The sequence below is a fragment of the Dermacentor albipictus genome, chromosome 10, assembly GCF_038994185.2.
Source record: "Dermacentor albipictus isolate Rhodes 1998 colony chromosome 10, USDA_Dalb.pri_finalv2, whole genome shotgun sequence".
Classification (NCBI taxonomy): Eukaryota; Metazoa; Arthropoda; class Arachnida; order Ixodida; family Ixodidae; genus Dermacentor; species Dermacentor albipictus.
In genome coordinates, this window is record NC_091830.1 from 46,000,405 (window position 1) to 46,024,472 (window position 24,068).

A 24,068-nucleotide genomic window follows, 5' to 3' on the forward strand; every position below is an offset into this window, starting at 1 on the left:
ATGCCACATTATCTAGCACACATTTTTTTTTTGCTTTTGGATAGGCCTGTTGTTTAACTTCGTTGGCTACGGGGCCAGATGATCACTTTGCAAGCTCTCACTTGTCATTCAATAGAATTCTCCTTTCAAACAATACATGCCCACAAACAAAGCACACCTTCCCTGATCACAAATGAAAAACGTAGGAGCTAAATACGGCCATGAATTTAGTGGTCTCGCGTCAAACTACACACGGTGGCCCAAATGTTAAAAATACCACAAGCGGTAATTCTCAGCCAATCTATCATCACGACCACCCCGTTTTGCATCCCACTGGAGGTTTTGACAGGGGCCACTCACAGCGATCTCCAGCTACCCCTGTTTCGAGCTAGCCGATTCCAAGTTGTGCTTGCAAATTTCCCAATTTCATCACCCTACCTCGTTTTCTGCCTTCCTCAACTGCGCTTCCCTTCCTGTGGCACCCGTTCTGCAACTGTAACAGTCCGCCGGTTATCTGCGCTACGCATTACGTGGCCTGCCCAGCTCCATATATTTTTTTTTTCTCTTCATGTCAACTAGAATATCGGCTATCCCCATTTGCTCTCTTGATCAACACCGCTCTCGTCCCGTCTTTTAATGTTACACCTCGCATTTTTCACTCCAACCCTCGTCGCACAGCCTGCAGCTTTACCTGCATCAACGCTGTTCTGTAGAAAGAGTAAAAAACAAAGCCGGAACAAGCCCGGAAGGTGTGGCCGTGTTAACTGAGCTCCCACTCACCGTGTCTGCAGCCGTGAGGTTGATTCCAAGACCACCAGCTCGCGTGCTCAGGAGGAACACGAAGATGTCCGACCTGCAGATGGCAAAGCGAAGCACGGGAACTGTTGGCACACGACCTCGCAGTGGCCACAGGAACGTGCTCCTTTTGAGACCACTTAGTTTCACATAGTTTTGGAACAACACACGGACATGCTTTTTGTTTTCTTTTCCAACTTAATTTACGACTGGTGTGTTGTAGCCGTCCCCTGCCAATAAAGCTGACTGCGTTCACCTATCAACATGTAAGCAGGCGTTTGTGAACGTTTGAGATTTTGAATAACGATCAAATCATCTTTTCTGTTCGGTTCATACTTGGCTCGAGAATTCACTGTTCGAGGCCGTTGATTGTTTGTTTCTGTAATAATGGGCCGGAGGAATCAAGTCAAGAGGAAATCAGTCGTACCTGGCCTGGAAGTCAGCGACCATGTCCCTCCGGTCAGATATCTTGGAGGAGCCGTCCAACCGCATGTATGTGTGCTTCCGGTGCCACATATACTCCTGCACGAAGGGGCAGGACAGTGAAGACCGACACAAAGGGAAGATCAAGTGATCAGACACAATCTTACTGTTTGAGTCTGCCGCATACTTATCTACTATTTTTGTATTTGATATGGTGCCATGTGCTCTCACTTTGCCTGCTCCCACACGAAATTCATTTAGGTGCATTATGCTACGTGTACGATGCTGTCAGCAGTCATTGACACAAACTTTGTTTAAAAATGAGCACTGCTATAATGTGATTGCGGAGACAGAAAAGTGATCCAATTTCAACAAGACCATTGCTAGTTAGCCGAAATGGGCAAAAGCAATGCTTAAAGTAGGTGGGGGGGGGGCTGTGCGGCACCTTCTTGGAATCTATGTCAATCTACATCTTGGAATCCACGTGAAGCAAAGCTTTCAGAAGCCATTGATCAGATGCTATATGTTTGCACCATTTCATCATCATCATCATCATTTATTATCCCTTAAGGGCCCTATTGGGCATTACATAAGGGGGGGGGGGGTTAACAAGAGAAGTATTCACGTGGTCATATAATTATAAAGCTAAATAAAAAGACAGACAGGCAAAGTAACGTTATACATTGTTATGGAACCGTGGTTGAAGGCAAAGACGCAAAGAACACGCAAGCAGTTGAGCTCCGCATATGTTTGCAATTGAATAAAAAGGTTGCAATACAATTCAATATAAAATTCAATTCAATACAATATTCAATTCAATACAAAAATGCAATTCAATACACATATAAATACACACAAGTCAAAGCAGAAAATGTGACAAATATGGCATAATAGAAACTGGCACGTGCGCTCTCGGGCACCCGTGCTACGCAATGTGACACATGTGACGATCATCTCAAAGAGCTGGTTGGAATTGGCATGATAAAAGTTTGTGACAAAGAAAGACGGAGATCGGCCCCCCCAAAATAAGGACTTTAAGAACAAGACGTTTCAGCTTTCATGCGGAAGCCTTGTTCCCAAAAACCAAAATGCCTTGTTCTTAAATGTTTTTTAATCTTTCTCTGTCATGTTCCATCCCGACCAGACGGGCTTTCGTCGAACTTTCGATTAGATAAAAGTACATGTGCGATTGTGGCCTAATGATTAGAGCAGCGAGCAGCTGTACTGGGGAACCGTGGTTCGTTCTCACCATCAGGCACGCAACTCAAGTTTTCTTAAAGTGTGAGCTATTCTCAGGCTCGCAAAGAAAGCTTCATTTTAAAAAGAGAGGGAGGCGGTGATCATGACGTAAGCCTGACACGGTAAGGGAGAAAAGGCAGGGAAGGAAGGTCACCTCGGACACTCGCCTCCTGGCACCATGACAATGCGGCATTTAAATTTCTCCCATCTCCACTAACAAGGAACTGAATTGAAAAACTATTTTGGTAAAACGCTCCCCAGACGGTGTTTTACAACTTCCAATGGGTGACCGATACTTGCAACAAGGCCTGGCAAGGCGCTCTTCACCCTAAAGCTGTTCGTTGCAAAATCAAACATTGGGCTAGTTCGTTCTGCAGGACTCCAAACTAAAGGTTGTGCGAATATGGGAAAATTTTGAATATTATCGAATATCATATTTTTTATATTCGTATTTGATTTGAAAACTAGGTACAGTCGCCGATTGATTTTCCGGACTACAAAAATTCGGACATGCCCGATTATTCGGTCAGCTTCGCGGCACCGCCATTCTCCCCATAGACCATAATGTATAACAATTGCCGAAAGTTCGGACACCTTGCAACCTCTCGTCGGATTTTTCGGACACTCCTTGAGCCAACTTGATTGTGAGCACCATGCACCGACTCTGACCGGTGCACGGTTCAACTTGCTGAACATCATTTTTGTTTTGAACGGAGCCTCCTTGCTGCTCCACGAAGTGGCACTACTGGAAATCCCCGGTCATCATCATCGTTTCTGCCTGGTTCGATAGAGTGGCTCTACAGCAGTTCCGGTTTCAGCTTAGTAAGCCACATCAAGACAATACAGCAGCTGATTTCTCTCTTCGCGCATGACTCTGCGAGCAGGCCGCATTTTTCATTTGTGCGACTGGTGTCGGCACGGTGGTGTTTGCTTTGTGTGCTGTGTTGAGGTTTCGGTGATCCAACGCGGCATACGTAAACATCGCGTCAAGTGTCTAATGGCGCCGACAGTGCCCGCGCAGACTGCGCTGGGGAATGCCAGCAAGCGGGTGCCGGGAGGCCTAAGATTTGTCGCCTTCCGATGTGCTCCCTACTGACGTGAAAAATGTTCTGCCGAGGCCTGCGCAGTGGTTGCAGTGCGATTCCGGACACCGTCTCATTTGACAGTTTCACAGGTGCTGACACTGCTGTATTGACATGCGCAGAACTCGACGACGGCGAGATTATTTGTCAGGTTCCTGCTGCACCGCTGAATGATGACTCTGAGTCGGAAGATGACGCACCATGTGCTACGCTGCCGTCGCATGCAGAGCGTGTACATGCAGTGACTGTGCTTTCAGCTGCCTATAGTGACCGTACGACCCTCTCCGAGATTCAGGCTTATCTGATTGCGCGTAAACGGAACAGCGTGCAACGGCGCCTTCACGATTTCTACAAGCCTACTGCCGAGCCCAAATAAGTGCGTGGAAATAAAAGATTTCATTCTTTTTTCTTAATCTGCTTTTTCGGACACCTGTTTATTCGGACATTTCCTCAGTCCCCGTGAGGTCCGAATAAACGGTCGGCGACTGTATTCGAATATTCAACTGGATACGAATATTTGTAACAAATCGAATATATTGCTGGCTGTGCGGGAGCAAACATCGTTTTTAGAGTTCATTTCTATATAATCTAAATAAGTGTGTCTGATCTTGTGCTGAATTTTGTGGTAATTTCATGCTGCTGGCAAAATTTCACCTGTAGAACACGCTTTGCCACTGGACGCCTAAGCTTTGCAGGAAAGCAAAGCCTCTCAGTAGCAAAGGGCATGGGTTTGCGAACAGTGAGGGTGGACTCCTTGGCAAGTTCCACCCCCACTATCGAGCTTATTGCTCGACAGCAATGTGTGACGATTGGTAAAAGGTCAAACGCCTCTCAGTTTGCGGGAAATTGATGCAGCATAACGAGGCACAAGTTTGCGAGAACAGACAGCTAGCAGAGAGTACTCAATCGCTTAGTATAATGGCTTACTAGTTGAATTTTTTTACCAATGATGATGCAATTGAAATGTTCCAACATGTCAAAATAAAACAACTTGCTAATAAATGCATGTGCATATCATTATTCGATATTCGATGCTAAGTATTCGCATTCAATTTGTATTCGAAAATTTACATTTCACTTCAAGAGCTCGTCCAAAGTCCTGCTGCTATGTTTTTAATCTACCCAATGTCCGACATACAGCCAATGTGGGCCCAGCATTGCGTCTACAATGGCCCTGTTTCCTGTGCTTCTGGGCACGTAGGCAATTCTACTTAAAGTAGGTTACACTAAGCCAGTTGGTTCAGATTCATTTTGCTAACACAGCACAAACAAACGACGACACAGAGAAAACACCGGAGAGCCTGTCTTTATTTTTCGTGTGCCTTCTCTGTGTCGTCGTTAGTACGGAAGGCAACTGTACTGCCACACGAACCTGAGAATGAGCTAAGAGAGGTTGCAGGGAGGAAGCAGCAGAGACTCACTTCGAGGAGATCGATCATGCGTGTCATCTGCGAGTAGATGAGGACTCGGTGGCCCCCAGCTTTCAACTTCCGCAGAAGCTGGTCCAGGACCTGGAGCTTGCCCGAGTCCGTCACCAGGGTTTCCTTGTCTGCGATTGGCAGGAGAGGCGGGGTTACACATACAGCACATCACAATGAATCACTGTGCGCGCTCAAGTCACCTGTGCATGTCACTCAATCATCTCTTTGCACATTTCGGTTTTAAAAGTTAAGAGAAACTAAAAGCAAAAATTAAATTAACCATCTGTGATGACGCAAGGGAGTTTCCTAAACAAGAGCCTGAAATTGATCTGTTCAATGGGTACATGAGGAGAGTGATAAAAAAAACAAAGCCATTTTAGGAACTTGGCAAGCCGTTCAGCATCTTTCATAAAAGTTGCAGTTGGCAACAAGATTTATTGTTTAGCACTGACCAGCAAATCTTAAGAGGAAGACAGAGACGCAGACACTAAAAGTGATGGGTTAGTCTTGCCTCTTCAGATGCACTGCTCAATGCTAAACAAGCCACACCGATAAGCACAAACTATGAAGATTATTTGATTAATTCATTCGTTATTCCTTCGTAATTCGTCATTCTTAATTCATTCATTAATCCCTGTTTATTTCCCAAAGCAACAGAGGCTCTATGAGAGACACCATACTCGAGGGCTCTGAAGGTGACCACCTGGGGTCCTTTGACAAAACAACAGATTGTACACAGTAACCTGACAAGCACCAACTACCAAACACAGGCACCCATTCACACAGTGGCCATTCGAGGACACTTTCACCTCTACCTATGGGGAAGCAGGTAAGAGAGCTGCCTGTGCCTCACCTGGTATGGAGATGTGCGACCACCCGTGGAAAGGTCTGGCAGACGCAATGCCCCCTTCCGGCGGGTCCCGAGGCTCGAACCCCGGGGCCGGAGGCTCGGGGCTTATCGAACCGGTCCGCCACCACCGCTGGGCGTCGGGGCTGCCGCATGCTTGCACCCCTCGCCACCACCAGAGGGCGCGGTTTGACAGGCACTCTATGTTCCAGGGCTCTGCCGTCACCTGCGCAGCCACCAGTCGACGTAAGCCAGCAGTTTGCCACCACCGGTCCCAAACGTGGCTCCAAAAAGCACGGGAGGCGGTAGAAGACTAGGAGGGAGCGTCACGTGACGATTGTGATGGAGGCTACAGCGCAGAATGAGACGAGGGACAAATGACAAGGACAGATGCAAGCGCTAGTGTGCCTGTCCTAGTTATTACAGCTACCCCAGTAAGCATGCCTTGCATTTGCGATAGTACTGTGCGAAGGCACCTACAGGTGGCATGACCAGATCTGTGAGCAAGACACGCAGAAAGAACCAAGTAAAAGAGCAAGCTCACCCGTGGCGCCACGCAGGAGACCAGGAACCGAGGCAAGTCCGTTGGGATGCACGCCCGAACCTGAACCGGTCGTTGCCGGTGCGGGAACTCGGGCAGTGGTGGAGGACTTGCCGGAGGGGGATGAGACGGCTTCTGAAATAGGGCCAGGGCAAATCGGCTTTACTGCTACCATAACTGTTTCATCGCTTGTTATGCAGATGCACGCAGTACCGCTACAAACCCGCAGAACATATGTTCACAGAAAGGTTTTTAGTAGTGGATCTCGTGCTGCCAACAAGTGGTCAATGCAAGATGCTGATAGACAGAGATCTGAACAGTTTCACAGCAATGGCAATGTCCTTCATCAGTCCAAGTAGCTCAAGAAGGACAGCTTGCCTAAAAAAACGGGGCTAGATCATCGCTAATATAGACAAATATTCATATAATGAATTAAATATCCAAAAGGTTTCCTGCCAATATCAGCGCGTAGTGATCATTTGGATGCAACAAACAATCATATCAAATACAACTGAGGTATTTTCGTCTCAGTTCTGACTACATTACAAAGAGATTCAACTGTCCATTGTGTACGAAGCGAGACCAGATGAAACAAAAGCTGATTTTACCATACAGTTCATGTGATCTCCATGAAGAGCAAGTAACGCGTGCAAATTTAAGTTAAAGTGGTTCCTTGGCTGCTGCCAATGCGGACATGCTAGCAAGCCACGCAGAAAGCCTGTAATGCTTCATGTAGCGTCTGGCAGGTGTACGTAAGAAGCAAAGCTCTTGATTAAGCCCCACGTATGCACACTTGGGACCTAGCCTGTTATGTTACAGTGTATGCAGGGCCTTTTCATATAAGCATGCTACACTAAAACTCTCTATTTTCACCTTCCAAGTCAAAGGCAAAGGACGTGCAGGGCAAAAGCAAGCAGACATAAAGGCACTAATGTGTGCAGGACACCCTCTCACGTTCTTTGTTCACCCTTGGCCAGCAAATGTTGTGAAAATAATCTCCGACGTTCTAACCTTGCATGCCTCTGAGGGCAATTCAAAAATTTTTTCCTTCAGGCAAAAAAATTCTGGCAGTAGGAGGTTAATATGACCGTAAAGAGAAACATAAGTACAGATGTATCAGTGAATTGTGCTTCAATAGCAAAATAATAATAATAATAATAATAATCCACTTTTACCGCAACAGAAGGCTTGGTAAGAGGAGAAGCATAAACAAAAGACAGCTGGCGATGCTGATTTCAGGTTTCCGTACCAGCTTGCCGTGACGTCACAGATTTTGACAGTGTTTGCTCAGGGCCAGTTAACTTTTTTTATCTGTGAAGACGGACTACACGGTATTCTGAATGAGCCAAAGACTAAACTCGGAAAGTTTCAAGAGCTTCTGCACAGCCACAATATGGCCCAAATACAAGAAAACTACTTCGAAAACCGAAACGTCATGCTGACGGACCAGTGCTGGAGTATCGGCGCAAAATTCTAAGCATGTGATTCTGACACTCATTTTTTTTCCTTCTAACAATCAGCCTATTACCCCGAAATCAATGAAAATGGGCTTCTCGAAGAATACGGTACTTTATCCATCTAAACTGTTTTGCTGCTTCTCTTTAGTGTGCTTTCAACAGCCGACTGCCCCTACTGAACAAATTCTGGTTGCCACTACTTCAACATACCTTAGACTGGGCCTCCCCACTCGTACCGGGTGTCGCTTGGTGCTGCGTAACTGGAGAGGCCGGCGTCACGCCCGCGGTGGGCGCCGTCGTCGAACTGCCGCCGGGAGCCGCCCCGTCGTTGCCGTGGGGGTGGTGATGATGGTGATGGTGGTGGTGGTGATGGTGGTGCGCGTGGCGCGGGTTGCGGACCTTGCGACGCCGCATCTCGCGGTGCGCCGTCGTCTCGGCCATGGCGTGGATGCGGTGGTCGGCGAAGCCGTAGCAGCGCCGGTCCGCGGCGAACACTAACTGGCTCAGCACGCCGCCCTGCGCCACTGACGCGGCGCCCAGCGGGGCGTGCCGGCTCACGAGCAAGTCTTGGGGACACACCCGCCCGCTGGATTTGCTGTCGACGAAAAGTGGGCGGGGGCAAAATGTGTTGCTGTTGCAATGTCGCGGATGCGATGCGACAAGAGCACTGCGCAATGCATTTGCGTGTCGCTCAATGTTTTCCTTAGAAGCACTTCTCTTACGCACCATGGTACAAAACTGAGTTGAACGGCAATGTATTTCGTGATAGGTTTTGAAGGGTACCGGCAGAACAGTCGATCAAAGCTGACTGCACCATAACAAAGTCTAGTCCAAGGATTAGGTAATGGGGACAATTGGTCAGCAATGTAAAAAGAACAGGAATGTGGCGATCGGCGATACTTATACGGGAAGCACACATTCCAGTGACGGCAACAGTGCTGCCATCGGCCACGCGTATGGCTCGAGTAGTAGGAGGCGTGAGGACCTTCCTCAGTCGACGAAGGTTACTACTCGTTATGGACACTTGGGCTCCAGTATCTATTAACGCCGTCAAAGGGACATCGTCGATGTGAACGTCAAGTAAGTTGTGGTTTGTTGGGAGTGTCAATGGAGGATTTCGACACGCAAAGATAATGCAGCAATATCTTGAAACTGGTGTGAAGCCTCCGAATTCCTCCTAAAGGGTGACTTCCAGGCACGACAGGCCTCGATTCCGCTATTGTGACAAGTGTCCTAAGGTGACTACCAATTACAATGCTACTTTGCTAATTTGCCCAAAGTGGCAGAATTGCGCTAATAGAGAACCATTTTTTTCTTTTTGTTTGTGTGTTTAGAAACTGTTTCCTATATTATAGATGGACAATATCAGCAGTCTCGCCATCTCAGCATGGCTTATCTGGTACTGCTGGCCATGACAGTTGCCAGTTATCTGCTGTCCTTTGTTTCCTGAAAAGAAAAACTAAAAACGAAGAGCTCACCTCGAGTCCTTGTCGTGCCTGTGCCAGACGTAGCAGTGATGCCTCCGCTGGGCCTCCTTCAGCTCCTTCACAATGGCTAGGAACCTGCAAGTGACATACGTCTAGATCAACGGCCCTTAGGTATCTAGCTCTTGCGAACAGCCCGGCCTGCCCATATGTGCATCCAGGAACTGCCTAGAGCGTGCTTATTCCTTAAGAAAATCAATGCGCTGCAAGTCATATTTGTTAAGGCCACAATAACTAAATCTACATTTGCCAGGACTCCATCGCAAAACTACTTGGTGACATTTCAGGTGATCTATAGGCACATGCATGCTATGGCCAACTAGAAAAAGATACAATGTATCACTTCGCAAGGAAACATGCCTTCTCATCTAGGGACCCAATATTGAATGCAGTTGATGTAGTGAGTTTTGTTCAACTTGATTTGATTTGACTGAAAGAGTAGCATCCAATAAGCAATGCAGAGGCTACGACAGACATAACAGTGCAGGGGTACAGCTGAATTTCAACCACTTGTGCTTTTTTACTGGACGTGCACCTAAATGTACAGTGCTTGGCAATTGAAACTCAATACCTGGACGACATGGAGGCCTGCACTTTTTGCGCCACCGATGAGTGCTGGGTGGTCACCGGTGGTACCGAATGCAGTCACGAGGCATCACTAAGGCTCTTGCGTTCATCGTATACCATAATGCATTACAGAATAGACCACCTATAACGCAAGCGGCAGGAGTCGCGAATTTCTACCCTATAAGCAGTTTCCCTGTTTTCCCAAGTGCCATACGGCCACGCAAACCATTTCTTTGACTCTGCACCAAATCACAATTTAGACAACAGGCTCCGGACGAAACGGCGCTGGTTAGGACTAGCTGGCAAGGGGTTTCAGATGGCATGCAGTCATGAGAAGTTCGCTCTTGATATATGTCTGTACCCGCAGACGAATACACGCGGGTGCGAAATCGCGAGCACAGGCTGCTCCGACGACAATGCACGTGAAGCAAGGTTTGCAGGAAATCGGTCGGCAAGTTCCGCGAACGGGTATAACGAAACTTTGTATATGCACACGCACTGGCCGGAAAGGTGGAAGTTCACGTGTGTACAAATTTCCGAACTAGCGACGTTGCGGAAAAGTTTAAACCGATAGCGTTGTGGAGTCAAGGTCATGTGCACCGTATATCTGCATTTCACGACGACATGCAGTGATGACAGGCAAATACGAAACACTCGCGGCCTTGATCGTTTTCTTTTCCGCGGTGCTGTGACTCTAAAAACGACAAATTGATTTTGCCATTAAAATTCGTTTTTCCAGCCTGCCCGATAAATTCAGACACCTTTCGACCACGCCCATGTCCAAAAAGAGTGAGCAACTGTATCTACTTTCCGCGCACAAACTGAAGAGCCCGAGGACAGCAATGCGCACGTGTTTGCTGCGGACCACATGCGGCTGTGACAAGCAGCCGAAGCAGAAGGCTTTTCTGTCGTCTAGGCAATCCCCACACGCCCACTGAGACAGCACGCTTCCACCACTCTCGTTGTCCTTTTTTTTTCACCTCCGTTGATTGTTTGTTTGCTCGTTCCACATCTCCTCCACCTCGTTCCTTCACGTCTCCTTTTCATAGAGCCTCAGAGAGCCCCTCAGCCAGCACACCTCGTTGAGAAGCAAATTCACTGCCTCGCTTGAATGCGAGATTCTCTGGCAACTCCACTATAACCGGTATTTCGTCTGGTGCGGCTCCACTATAAGTGGTATGCCTATACACGAGTTCTGCGGAAAGATAAACGGGAGTCAGAAAAGATCGCATTATATCCGGAGCTGCACTATAAGCAGTTACGTTATAAGTGGTCCTAGCTGTACATCAGTTTCTCTAGAGGCCACTGGTGCTGTAATGAGCACTGCACACAAGTACAGAGGCACTTTTGCATTCCGCCCCCTCGGAATACGGCTAGTGCCATCAGGAATCATGCCCTCGGCCTAGTGCTCACAGCAGCTGAATGCCTATACGTGCTGAACCACTGTGGAGAATGCAAAATTTACTTTCGTTTTTTTTATTTGAGTAGACATTGAATCAGTGATAAATGTGAAACCTTCCCTCATAGTGTTGTTATAATGAAAATGCAGGTCAATGTACAAGCTGCACACAATGTAACAGCAGACGGATAAGTAGCCATACCACAGCCACAAGGCAATCAAGTGGCCAGACAAGAAAGCGGTGAGAGGATGAAGAAGCAAGAGTACGCACCTCTCCAGCAGGCTACACAGCATGATCTTGGCGAGTTCCGCGGGGGACAGGCCGACGAACCGGCAGAAGGAGAAGCTGCTCGCAGGTCGTCCTTCTGCTGAGAAATGTAAAAGAAAAAAAGAAAAAAAAAATGAAAAGGAAGGCAATGGAAGACAGAAAGCATAAGGCGACACGTCTGGACGCCTCTGCCGCACGCGGCAGACGTTCCTCTACGCTGCTCACCTTGCTTGAAAATGGAGTGGTGCACGTGACTTGGGTGGAAGATGTTGGGCCATCGGCTGTGGTGGTCGTTCCAGCCACTTAGCACGCCTGCGCAAATCATTGTTGCACGTGTGACTGGGTCACCTTAGAAAAAATGGAGCAGAATGCAACTGTCTCTGGTGTGCTCGGTATCCAAGAAAGAATAACTGATCCCCACTAACGTGACAGGTTCGCATGCGAAACGAAGGAGCGCACAAACGTTCCCTCATGGCGTGTGCCTCTTTTTTTGCCTTCACCAGGATTTGGTTAGCTCGAAAGCTAATGGGCTCGCAACGTCCAGCTATTCTACTTTCCCGGTGCTTGCAATTTTCTGCAGTCCAACCATAAGCCTGTCAACAGGGTGGTCTCAGGTTGCACCGTGTTGCATTCCTAAGCCAAATGAGAAGCCTTTCGTGGGATATTCCCACCAAGTGCACTGACAATCACATGGTCTGTTCATGCATTCCAATGCTCAGGATAAAAAGAGAGAGGGAGAGAAAGAAAAAGACAAAGACGTAAGGTCGTCTTGTGCCCAGGCGCTTTATATCGTCAGGTGAAAGTAGCACAACAGCAATTACGCCATCTCTCATTGTGGCTACGCAACTGCGACACCGATTCGCGCCACCTCATGTGCCATGCGGAGAAGCTGAGCGTCAAGAGAAAAGAGCGTCACGTGTGGAAAACAAATACCAGGGGACATAGAAAGTCAACCATCCCCACAATAGGAGTCACTGCACCCGGACGACTCCTGCTGACAAAACGCTTTTTTAACTGGCATGAAGAAGCCCTAAAACAAAGTTGTGACAAAGCATCTTGGGGCACTTCTTTTGACAACTCACCCTGGGAGAACAGAAATCGAGACAGCTCAAATGTGGAGCCCTTCAAGTGGTACGGCGAGCGGACTTCTCTCCTCTCGAACAGGTCTGGGTGGTTGCAGACCTGAAAGCACAGGGACGGAACACACAGAATGAGCTTCACGTTTTTCTTCACACTTGACTAAAAGAAAATGAAAAAAAAACTATGTTCCTTGACAAATATCTTTAAATAAAGCCTGCACTGCTCATGCATTTTGATGTACTGAAATTTGTATGCAGTTGAACCTAGCAATAATGCCCTTGCGAGAATTTCTTTGTAGCAAAATGAGACAGCACAGATAAGTAATGCGTCGCAGAACAACACTTTACTCTCAAAACTCCATCAGCCTACCTTAGCAAGCTTGCTCAAGGTTATAGAACCGCATTGCTGACAGTACAAAGTATGCGTCGATCAGCAGTGGCAGAACTGCCGTGGTGCCACTTTTGTGCGACATTGCGGAAGCTGGCACCGGACGCAAAGTAACAGCGCCCCACGTATGCAGCAGCGTTTCCTCAGTGCACGCCGTCACCCATAGGTGCCAACGTGTCTGGTGCCGAGCGCGAAAGTGTTACCATCTCGTATACCCAAAGGTGATCGATAGAGATTACGGCCCCTTCACTCAACTCTAAGTTGGACATTGAATCTGGACGCAATGCCGTCGGGTGCACCAAAACCAGCGTCTTGAAGCAAGGAAACGTATGCCAGGACAATTGCTCAATCACGGCTCGATGCATGGCACTCCATGCTGAGACCTCCACCTCAAGCGCCATAAACAATTCCAAGTCGATGGGACGTGGGTTTCCTTGAATTTGCTGCATTTTTCTCACCGAGGCGCACATTACGCACTTAACTAGGTGTGTAAACAGCATCGCCACATGTCAGTAGCAACACGCATGCCGCTTCAAACGGGCAATCAACAAACAAGAGGGCATCCATGACTTGTTTCTAGCGCACGCAATCACTTCCGGCACTTGGTTGTTTTGGCAAACAAAAATGACGGCGCTCACGCAAGTGTAATGTCGTGGTATTTTACGCAATTTTAGTGCAAAGCAATCGCATTTGAGCACATTTTAGAGCCGAGCCTGCTAGCCTTGCGCGAGTGGGTAATATGAGGAATTATGTTCCAGCACACTTCATTGATGCGGGATTGTAGTACAGAGAAATTTCGTTGTCGAGAGGTACGAAATGCATTGAATCATATGGGCGCTTGTCGGGGATAGAAAAATATTTCGTTGTCACAAGAATTTCGTTGCCACAGGATTTCGTTATCGCGTGTTTCGACGGTATTTTGAAGGATTGATACTTTCGGTTCCACTACAGACACCACTGTCTCTCTTATTTTGTCAGAGATGAGCTCTTTATGATGAGAGTGCAACAGGAGAGAGATTGTTGTGACAAAATATGCGACTATCACGTAAACTACAGAAAACCATTTTAAAACAAATGATCTTTTGAAAGTCCCAGCACAAAATTTTATGTTTAAAGGTAAGTTATCCTACCTCAGTTACATTTAACCTTGCCAGTGGGGCAGAGGTAAAGGTGACTGCAATCTTACAGAAATGCGCCAACACTGTGCTCGTAGTGACTTTTTATTAACGTGAAAACAGCTCAGCAAGCAGACTGACAGAGCTCTCGCTGTCTCATGCTTCGTCGTTATTGATATTTATTTGCTGTCACCACATTAAACCCTCCAGTTGGCGAGCACTTTGTGGGCTGTTTCTTGCTCTGTCCGTCTTCGTTGCCTGCACTGTTTTACCATGATAGAGTTACAGCAATGTCGACTGTTGATCCTCCCCCTTCTCTCCTTATATGTGCAGCATCACCCCAGATGACGTGTCACCCCAGATGACGTGTCACACTGCGTGACGTGTCACCAGATAATGTATCACCTGAGGTGACGTGTCACACCGCATGACATGTCACCAGATAATGTATCACCTGAGGTGATGTGTCACCCCAGGTGACGTGTCACCCAGGTGACGTGTCACACAGCGTGACGTGTCACACCATGTGATGTGTCACCAGATAACGTATCACCTGAGGTGATGTGTCACCCCAGGTGACCTGTCACTCCAGGTGACATGCGTGTACACACGCACCTTTCGGAACTGCATGACGAGGTTCATGAGAGAGGAGGTGGCCGACTGTGCCTGGGACGAGGCAGCGCCCGACGACTGCATCAGGTCCTCGATGGAGATCTTGTTGCGCAGGCCCTGGTAGAGGGCCTTCTGGCGCTGCGCCAGCCAGCAGTACACCTGCACCTCAATCTGCAAACACGGGGAGAGGACCACTTCAAATTGGTCACTTGCAATGCCCCCCCTAACCCTTGTGACGGTGAACTGGTACGACAATGGAAACAGCACGCAAAACAACCTTCTGCGCCCAATCAGGGTTCCGCTGATTGGGTTCTTGAAGCAAAATCTTCCGGTAATGTGCACATGCGTATCTTAGCTCTTTCCCTGCCATGGGGAAAATAGGTGTTTTATGTAGGTTATGCCAGATTTCTTTTTTTTCTGAAGGAACTACTAAGCTCAATATTTTCTGCAATACATGAACAAAAACAAAACAGAATGAATCCACTTTTCATGCACAGAAGTTTTACTGACGAGATTTATGTAAAAAAAAATATGAATTGCCAGAATCAAGATTGTGGGATAAAATTCAACAATGTTTGTAAAGACATGCTTGTATCTACCAAGAAAGAAATGTAACAAAAATTATGAGATATATTCAAATAGTATTGCCGTCTTAGGCACTATCTCCGTAAAAATCAAAACATTTCATTGAACAGGTATTCCACTACAAAAATTGAACTGCAAGCACTACAGCTGGGCGTGCTGGGCTGCGGCTGCCGATGTTCTGGGCTGGTTTGTGTCGTCAACGTCGCTTTCAGAGTCAAAGGCCAACGAAAAGGCAGCATCCTGACTCGCTGCTGCTTGATCCATCGATAAAATTAGCTGCAGATGCAGCGGAATAACGAAATCTGTGATCTTTCGAAGCGCACACGCCACTCGAAGAGGCGGCCATTTTTGTTTTCCACTTTGACAATCGCAAAACTTCGGAGTGTGTCCAAAAATTAACGCCTGGTGAGAAAAGAAAAGCTAATTGCTTAGAAAGCAAGAGGAGTGTTCTCTTTCACATCCAATAGCGCAGCGTGTCCGTGAGTGGCACGGAAGGTCTCGAAAGTGGCATTTCAAACAGTCAATAGCGGGCTAACGATGCCCAATGGGCGCAGCAGGGAAAGAGTTAAACTGCAAAAGTTTTCTAAACATGGGGAAAAAAATACACTTTTGTTTTTGTTTGTGCAGCTTCCTGCTAATTAAAAGGTTCAGTCAATGCTTCTAGATACAACCGCCCTACTGCTAACATAAGTTACAGCCGTCGTGGCAAGTTCATGAGAAAATTTAATGTCTTCACGATTTCCGTGCTCCAATGACTTCGGCAGACGGCTGTATGCGCTTGCTATGACCTGTGCTCATTCAACAGAGGCCACACTCCATGCAAGTCTCGAGACTGACCTTGTCCGAGAGCTCGTTCTCGACATCCTTCTTGATGCGGCGCAGCATGAAGGGCTTGAGTATCATGTGCAGGCGCGACAGGTGCTTCTCGTCGATGGTGGACTTGTTCTCGGCGTGGCTCTCGATGTCTCGCGAGAACCACTCGTTGAACTCCTCGTGCGAGTCAAACAGCGTCGGCATGATGAAGTGCAGCAGGGCCCACAGCTGCATGACAATGTTGGGAATGGTGAGGAGACACGAGCGGGCATGCAGCAGCAAGATTAGGATCGATTGCCCGCGTTGCAAAGACTTCAATTCATCAAGCAACACTCCATGCCTCGCTTGAAATTGGAGAACCAGCACGTTTGGCCCCCACTCCCGCCTCCCTCGACTACCATCAGTCTGATCTTCGTGCCCACTGGAAATGAAGGCCCTCTGCTGTCAACCTAAAACTATCCCTGTCTTTTGCCCGCTGGCACCATCCCATGACTGCTGATTTCCTGTTTTCGTCGGACCACCCAACTCTCTGCTATCTTCAGCTATGTTTTCCTTCCCTTGAAATTTCCACTGCGTTGCTCTAATAGACCATCGGTTATCTGCCCTATGCATTTCTTCCTCTTAATGTCAAATAGAATACCGGTTACACCCATTTGTTCTCTAATACACACTGCTGTCTTTTTGTGTCTCGCAGTTATGCCTAATATTTTTTGTTCCATCTCTTGTTGCAGAGTTAACTTCCTCTCAAGCTTCTTTGTCAACCCTCCAACTGTCGACCATGAGGCAACTCATCGTGAAGTTTCCGCTATTTTGCACATGTGTAATATGTGCAGTTTCTTACAATTTTGACAAATAAATAATACACAATGACTTTTGCTATTTTATTTTTCGACAAAACCAGTAAAAAAATGCAACAGGCATTCCTAGTATCATATGTTTTAGAAAAAAGTGGCGTAAGATATGCAGGTGTAAAAAAAATTTCCACACTGCTAAAAATTTTTTTGAAATTGGTCGGGGCATTTAAGGGGTTAACCCTTAAGTTTCTGCCCCATATGTAAGTATTGGTAGAACGCAATTATTGTACACGTTCCAAGGATAACGGTAAGCTGCCGATCATGACTTTGTACTGCCTGCTATGTGTGCACCAACCAATCTTTATTCTTCTGGAACTTCCCCCTTCGTAATTCAGATCACCTGTGATGAACTGGCTTAGATAAATGTACTGTAGCACAGCTTTGAGAGGCTCACTATGAATCACCAATTCTAAATCTCTTGCCAGGCTATTGAGCATTACCTCCTACCTTAATCGCAATTACCTAAATGAAGAAATGCAGGCATGGAAGCTCAAACGTTATTTTAAAATGCGGGCGGTGCAAAACGTCCCTCATGTTTGCAGCATGAGCGTAGTCTAAAGCACGGTGACCCCGCCATGTTTCCAGCTCCAGCAATCACTTCCACCAGTAGGTGGAGTCAGCAAAAGCATTGCCTTCGAGATCTGTTTCTGTCATCCCGAGAGAGCCGTCACTGGGGCATTGACTTGGACACCACCTATTGCCCGCCAAGCATGGCGTAAGTAAGCAAGACAAGCCAATCCAGGCCACTGACCTCTGCCATGGTGTTCTGGATCGGTGTACCCGTGAGGAGTAGCCGATTGCGGCAGTGGAATGACAGCAGGATCTTCCATCGGACACTGCACAAAGAAAAAAAAAACACAAAACACACGTCCATGATTGTAAATTTGAAATATTTGCAGTAGAGAATAAGAGGTCCTTGGCTGCCTTTTACTATACAGTCAACGCCTAATTTTTTCAACTCCCTAGTGACCACGAAAATGCTGGAAAAAAATGCATGCCTTTAACTGCCCTCAAGTGCTGAAATCACCACAGCCATGCTCGAAATAGCTTCAGTGCCCTGCCAGTACAAACTTACCAGGTGTCTTGGTGCTCATACTGTGATAGGAGTAGGTGCGTGCGCGGGTGGGTAGTCAGGGAACACATTTTATGTGCCGCGACAGTGACCCCCTTTGCACTCTTGGTATGCTTCACCGCAATATATTACATATGCTTGACCGCGTAACAGCACTGTATTGCGGCGAAGCTGACTTTCAGAAACGAAAATTGTGCAACGCTATTTAGAACCTTGCCATGCTTTTCATGCTTCCTCGCCATCGGTGGGATGACGAAGGTGATGTCGGTGCCATTGCCAACAGTGGCAAATCCTTTAATGAAAAACGCAGCACCAAACAGCGAGAAGCCTGATGACATATGTCAAAGCAGCTAGGCCTAACGACAGCAGAAAATGAGCGGATTGGCGTGCGAGTGCTAGTTTGAGGCTGCGAGATAATCAAAATGGCATCAGTAGTGGCTTCAATTAATGCTGTTTCGGACCTGTGGGCACGGCAAAAAGTCTCAAAATTCAGTCAGCGAAGGCTTTCAGAACTAAAATTCCAGCCGTCTTTATACCTTGGCTCTATGGGGTACATAGTGATGCCACGAAGGTGTCAGAATTATCAGGTGTCTCAATTATCAGTCATGTCCAAAGAGACCAAAGGCTTTCACTCGATATCTTTTATAGCGTGCGCCTCGCAATCTTGGTAGGCTACAGAGCGGGCCACTAAAACCCAAGCCAGCGAAAAATCTAACATGGCGGCCTCCAAGAACGTGTTGCATGCCACAGAACGAGCGATTTAACCCACAAAATCAAATTCGCCCGAGAAATCGATCACAAAAATGCATTAGCTCAATGGGGAACCCTGACGGCACATTTATGAAGTCCGGAATATCCATCAAGTCTGCATTACTGGAGTCGAACGCCTGCTTTAGCTGGGGTTATCGATTCTGTGAACATCGTCTGCCGTGTCTGTTCGCAGCTTTGTTGAGCACATCGGTGGCGATTTTTATATGCTACATGTTGCGAATCAGCTGGAGAACGTGGTACTTGAGGGTGACAAACCACCGCAATAAGCAATCCCGCATAAGTGATTACTTCTATGTAATCCTTCTCGGACATGGGAAATAAATGCGATTTCTTTTTGCAGCAAGCTTTTGCTTGTTTTCTTTTTCTTCTTCTTTTCACTTCGGTTAATTGTAAAGGTCCGCTTACTTCCAAGAATTTTCGTGGTCCGGCGACACTTGAATTATCGCGGTTTTACTGCAGTATTGCAAGAAACTAGATGGCACGCTCCTTGAAAGTCCGGAAAGAGAGAGACGGTGACGCCCACCTGGAGGTGCTCTTGATGGCCTGGGCCTCGTCGAGCACCATGTACTGCCAGTGGATGCGCTGGAAGTACTTGACGTCCTGCACCACCAGCTGGTACGAGGTCACCACCACGTGGAAGGAGGCCCGCTCGCCCCCCAGCTGGTGCATGCCGTTCCAGAACTGGCGCAGCACCTTGCGGTCGCTCGTGTTGCCCCAGTAGGGCACCACCTGGGAGGACAAAAGAACCACCCCTCCCAGCTCTTTACGCAGCCAAGCTTTAGTCTGAGCGCATATGCATACTGGAGATGTAGACGAGGGAGAGTGGTGCTGCTCCTCTGGCTACATTTCAAAGGAGCTCCGAATAACTTTTCTTGAAGCGCGAGAAGTGAACAGGACGGGACGTGTTCCCTTTCTAGAAATGCATTCCCAAGTCACATTTGGAAAATTACCCAATAATCCCACAGATACAGAAAGCGCAATGTGCTACAGCTAAGTTCTATCTGCTTTAGACGTTGCAGGGAACGCGTCTTGCATAGAGGCACTTGTGCATGTTCACCTTGACTCTGGCTTGAAGCGAGCCTCGCATGAGAGGAAGGGCCCTGGGGCATTCATTTTAATTTTCAGCTGTTTTCGCGCCTTGCAACCACTCGATACTTCGCAGGCGCTGTTGACACTGGGTAGTCTATGCAATTGTCTTTGCACTGCACTTGTCAGTTTGCAATGCCCAGACCTGGTGACCCCCCAATCGCAAGCTGTACTCGTTGTGGGAGGTAGTACCAATATCGCCGATCACGAATACTACCCCTTCAGCCTGATGTTGCACAACTCCTGCCACCAAAGAAGAGTTATGGAGGGTATTGATGGAAAGCGACCTTCAAGAACAGCTTTCTTTATATTTATTTAATTCTAACCAGTAACCAATCTAGCAATATCTTTTCAAAATCATAATGACAAAGAAAACATTTATCACTGCATAAAGAAATTTGTTAAGTTTTTCTGCAATCCATTTGGGGGTTGTAATTGAGAGTCCAACGGAAGCTCGTCTGGCCAAGATCAAATATTCCGAGAGAAACACATGCACCGACCGAATAAAACTTTTAGAAAGCAAGATGTTTTGGCTTCCATACGGAAGCCTTGTTCACAATGGGACAACACGAAAGCAACTGTGAACAAGGTTTCCATAGGGAAGCCATAACGTTTTGCCTTCTAAATGCTTTATTTGGTCGGTGCACATCTTTCTCTCTTTTATGCCCGTTTGGGGTTTAAAGGGTTAGTTCCACAATGGGGTGTGCCGAGACAACCCTGACTTTCATCACACTCACCCTGAACCTGGGCACAAACTTGGTCAGTTCCTGCTGCCAGTTGTGCAAGGTGGATGCAGGGGCAATGACCAGGAACGGACCCCAGATGTTCTGAACCTGTGGTTGGTACACACAAAACAAAACCATTTGTCGCAGGCCTTTTAACGGGCATCACCCTAACATACATAAAGGCCAATTGTAATTAATGAGTCGAATAAATGAGTAGAATAAAGGAGTAACAAATAAATGAGTAGAATACGCCAGTTAAGCAATCCTGGCAACGTTGCAGGGCTGGTAATTGCATAATTTTTTTTTCGTTAGCAGTCTCTTAACAGCATCTAAGCAGATGACACATGCGCATGGCAGAAATTGGTTATGACACAAGCCCCGGCATGCTGCCTCGAAGATTTTTCAGTATGCCGCGGGCAATGCCTAATTTCACAAGTCACGCAATCTGAGTCATACGTCAGTGCCGGCAAACAGTAATGGCAATGTTCTTTTTGTGTCCTTTTTCTTTCCAGCTTCGTTATCAAAACTGCCTAACAAGCCGTTCTCAACGTGTCCACACGTTTTCTACCCGTAGTACCTTGCAGTAGTGAGAAGCTTCCACAGCGTAAACAGGGACTGAAGTGCCCCCGTGAAAACACTAAAACGCTGGAAATGCGCGAGGACAGCTTAACTGGAACGAACCTCGGCCAGCGCGGCCAGGAAGGCGATGGTCTGCACAGTTTTGCCGAGGCCCATCTCGTCGGCGAGGATCCCGTTGATGCCTTTGTCGTAGAGGCTGTAGAGCCAGTTCATGCCCTGGGCAGGCAAACCAAGAAACGTCCGTGCAATTGGCAAGCGGTTGCACGAAGAACCAATTCAACAGAACCCGTCTACGACACGACTGTCTAAGTGTTTTTTGCACAGCACAGATAAACAGACAACTTTGGCACTGGGTGGCACACCGAGAATGTGCCGTCCCCACCCCCTTCCCCATCATTCACCCCAGTCAAGTTACTTCACATGAACACACTGGACAATCTGGTAACTCTTCTAAGAACCCGAAATGGCACTGGATAGCCAACTACCTGCAAAACGCTTCACATGTTCAAAATGTTACAAGAACATCATGCAGCTCTAATGAAGTGTGGGAACCAACATTAAACGCTTCACATAACATCGGTTCCCACACTGCATTGGACCTGCATGATGTTCTTTTAACATTTTTTTTTAATTCTTAGCTGCTGAGTTGAGGGTGCAGCTCTCACATGAGTGCAGCCCCTATTGCAGTGCATACAGCAATTTGCAGTAAATGTTTCTGCAAAGACGGTTTCGCTGCACAGAGTGCAATGCCGCATCAACAAAATCCGCATGCCAAAGCGTTGACAAATAGGAAATGAAGCACGTTTTGAGCGCAGTTATTTTTTTCATTCTTTCTTTTCTTTTTCTTTACAATCGTACCTTCATTTGATAACTCTTCAGCTTCCCTTCGAACATGTGCGGCTGGCAGAGGTCTTCTGTTGCCAGGTTCGGATCGGCCGTCACTCTGAAGTCCTCGTTCACTGAAAATGACGCAGTTGACCAGCTGTTTTCCTCTCACAAAAATGCATCAAACAGAGCAGCTATACTTGACTGGACATAATGTGCAAGTTGGTCGCAGCCGTAGACTAATTTTCCAAACATGCAAATGGATGTTATTTTATGAGCCATAGGTTGCACCATGTTCGCCTGTTCTATTCACTGTAATTGCCAGCAACACACAGAAGCATTTTCAAAGTTCACTCGCTGCTCCATACCTGCCTGTGCGTTCATTTACCCACATTGGTAAACAGCATCACATGTATTTGTTAATATTTTCTTGCCTACTTTCTAGGTGCTACATTAAGATTGGTTTTCATATTGAAAGACCAATCTACATTTTTCGTTGAATGTGGGTTCAAACTCATTACTTTACTGTTAGCATGCAAATCTCACTATTACTATAGCTAAGAAAAGGAGGACAGCTTGAAACAGCAGAGCATTTTTAACCATTAATGTGTCACAGATGGAATAAAAGTGTAGGTATGCGTCGTGTAATTGTATGTAAACTTAAGACTCAGACTTCTTATATTGCAAAGTACAGTGGAATTTCGATAAATGGAAATCAATTAAACGAAACTACCTCTTAAAGGGAACGCCATACTCATGGTTGGTTGGCTTTGTATTCATGCAATTGTATTCAGCCTTGTCTCTCAGTAAATAGAGCTCCAGAGAAACGTAACGACTTTCCCTGGTCCCTTGAAGTTCTGTTTAAGGAGAGTTTACTGTAACGCACATAAAGTGGAAGGCATTGGAAATATGAATTTATATATTACCAAACAAGCGCAGCAACATGTTTCTGCGACCAGTGGCCACGGTGCACCCTTGAGCTCGTGATGAAAACACAGTGCGGTGCATACTGGGAGCACAAAGGCGCTCAAGTAATATGTGATTAGACGTAACTTTACTTACAAACGTTGCAGTTGTAATATATGAAGCAGTTATTGCATAGAAAGTGCCTCAGATCAATAAACTGCACTGCAAAATGCGCAGAGTGAGCTTTTTACGAGCGCACTACTTAGTAGCTCCAGCAGTGTCGACTGCCACGAGTGAAATAAAGCGCAGTGAAGGAAAAAAAGTTTCGCTCGAGCATCACTGCTTCACTATTAAGCTACAAGACTTAAAGAAAGCTTTTGAAAAAAAAAAAATCCTAAGGAAACACAAAACTCACAATCATTCTGCGACGATGCTCCCTTCTTTGTCGGACTCTTCAAACACTTGACTTCCGCGTCGAAACCTTCCGTCTGCAGCACAGTGGAACAGTGTCAAAAGCAGTGTACAAATCAACATGTTGTTTCAACAGTAATTCACAGACTAAAAGTTGTGGTCACTCCAATAGTTGGCATCACGAGACACCCATGTTGGGACAGCCGTTGCTTGGGCGATAGTGACAGCTCGATTATGTATTTTTTTTAGTTTTACACTATCTCCCATATGCCTACCTTAGGCATATGGGAGATTCGGATGCATATTCTACTGCGCCACGTATGAGGAGTGTGTGGAGCTGGGCTTCTATCACGTGTTTTTCACTAGACACGTCCCGCCGTCTAGCGGTGCCGACATGAAGCACGTGCGCGATGCTTGCGTAAATATATACTCACACTAGATGGCCTCGATAAGCACGAGCTGGGTTTGATTCCACCCAGTACTGGATAAATTTTAAAGGACCTTCTTGTTGTCACTGACGAGCGGCACATACCCAGAAGCAGGTACCCACTGACCCAGTTCATTGAAGAGCTGCACACGCAAAGTGCCACAATCCCAGTGACCCAAGATGGGGGGTGACTAAGGCTCATTGAGAAGCACATGCCCAATGTCACACACTCATGACCCAAATTGGCTGGACGGTAGGTTTCGAACCCGGTTCCCTCGGCACTGAGCACTACCCAGTGACCCGTCATCATCATCAGCA

At 46.9% G+C, this 24,068-nt stretch overlaps 1 protein-coding gene across 3 annotated transcripts in view; it reads right to left on the bottom strand.

Annotated features, from left to right (window-relative positions):
- Ino80 (chromatin-remodeling ATPase INO80) overlaps positions 1–24,068 on the bottom strand; it is an 81,366-nt gene that overhangs the window by 34,764 nt on the left and 22,534 nt on the right. For 2 of the 3 annotated variants that reach the window (XM_070527778.1, XM_070527779.1), the window contains exons 10-27: positions 23,328–23,400; positions 22,040–22,140; positions 21,284–21,397; positions 20,615–20,710; positions 19,315–19,520; positions 17,700–17,784; positions 16,119–16,322; positions 14,700–14,867; positions 12,585–12,684; positions 11,728–11,814; positions 11,506–11,602; positions 9,263–9,346; positions 7,995–8,379; positions 6,331–6,462; positions 5,793–6,012; positions 4,940–5,067; positions 1,202–1,296; positions 760–832 (exon numbers count right to left, since the gene is read on the bottom strand). In XM_070527778.1, coding sequence (XP_070383879.1) covers positions 760–832; positions 1,202–1,296; positions 4,940–5,067; positions 5,793–6,012; positions 6,331–6,462; positions 7,995–8,379; positions 9,263–9,346; positions 11,506–11,602; positions 11,728–11,814; positions 12,585–12,684; positions 14,700–14,867; positions 16,119–16,322; positions 17,700–17,784; positions 19,315–19,520; positions 20,615–20,710; positions 21,284–21,397; positions 22,040–22,140; positions 23,328–23,400 — 2,448 coding nt within the window. The remainder of the gene's footprint in view (positions 1–759; positions 833–1,201; positions 1,297–4,939; positions 5,068–5,792; positions 6,013–6,330; positions 6,463–7,994; positions 8,380–9,262; positions 9,347–11,505; positions 11,603–11,727; positions 11,815–12,584; positions 12,685–14,699; positions 14,868–16,118; positions 16,323–17,699; positions 17,785–19,314; positions 19,521–20,614; positions 20,711–21,283; positions 21,398–22,039; positions 22,141–23,327; positions 23,401–24,068) is intronic. The other variant, XM_070527780.1, reaches the window with a different exon arrangement.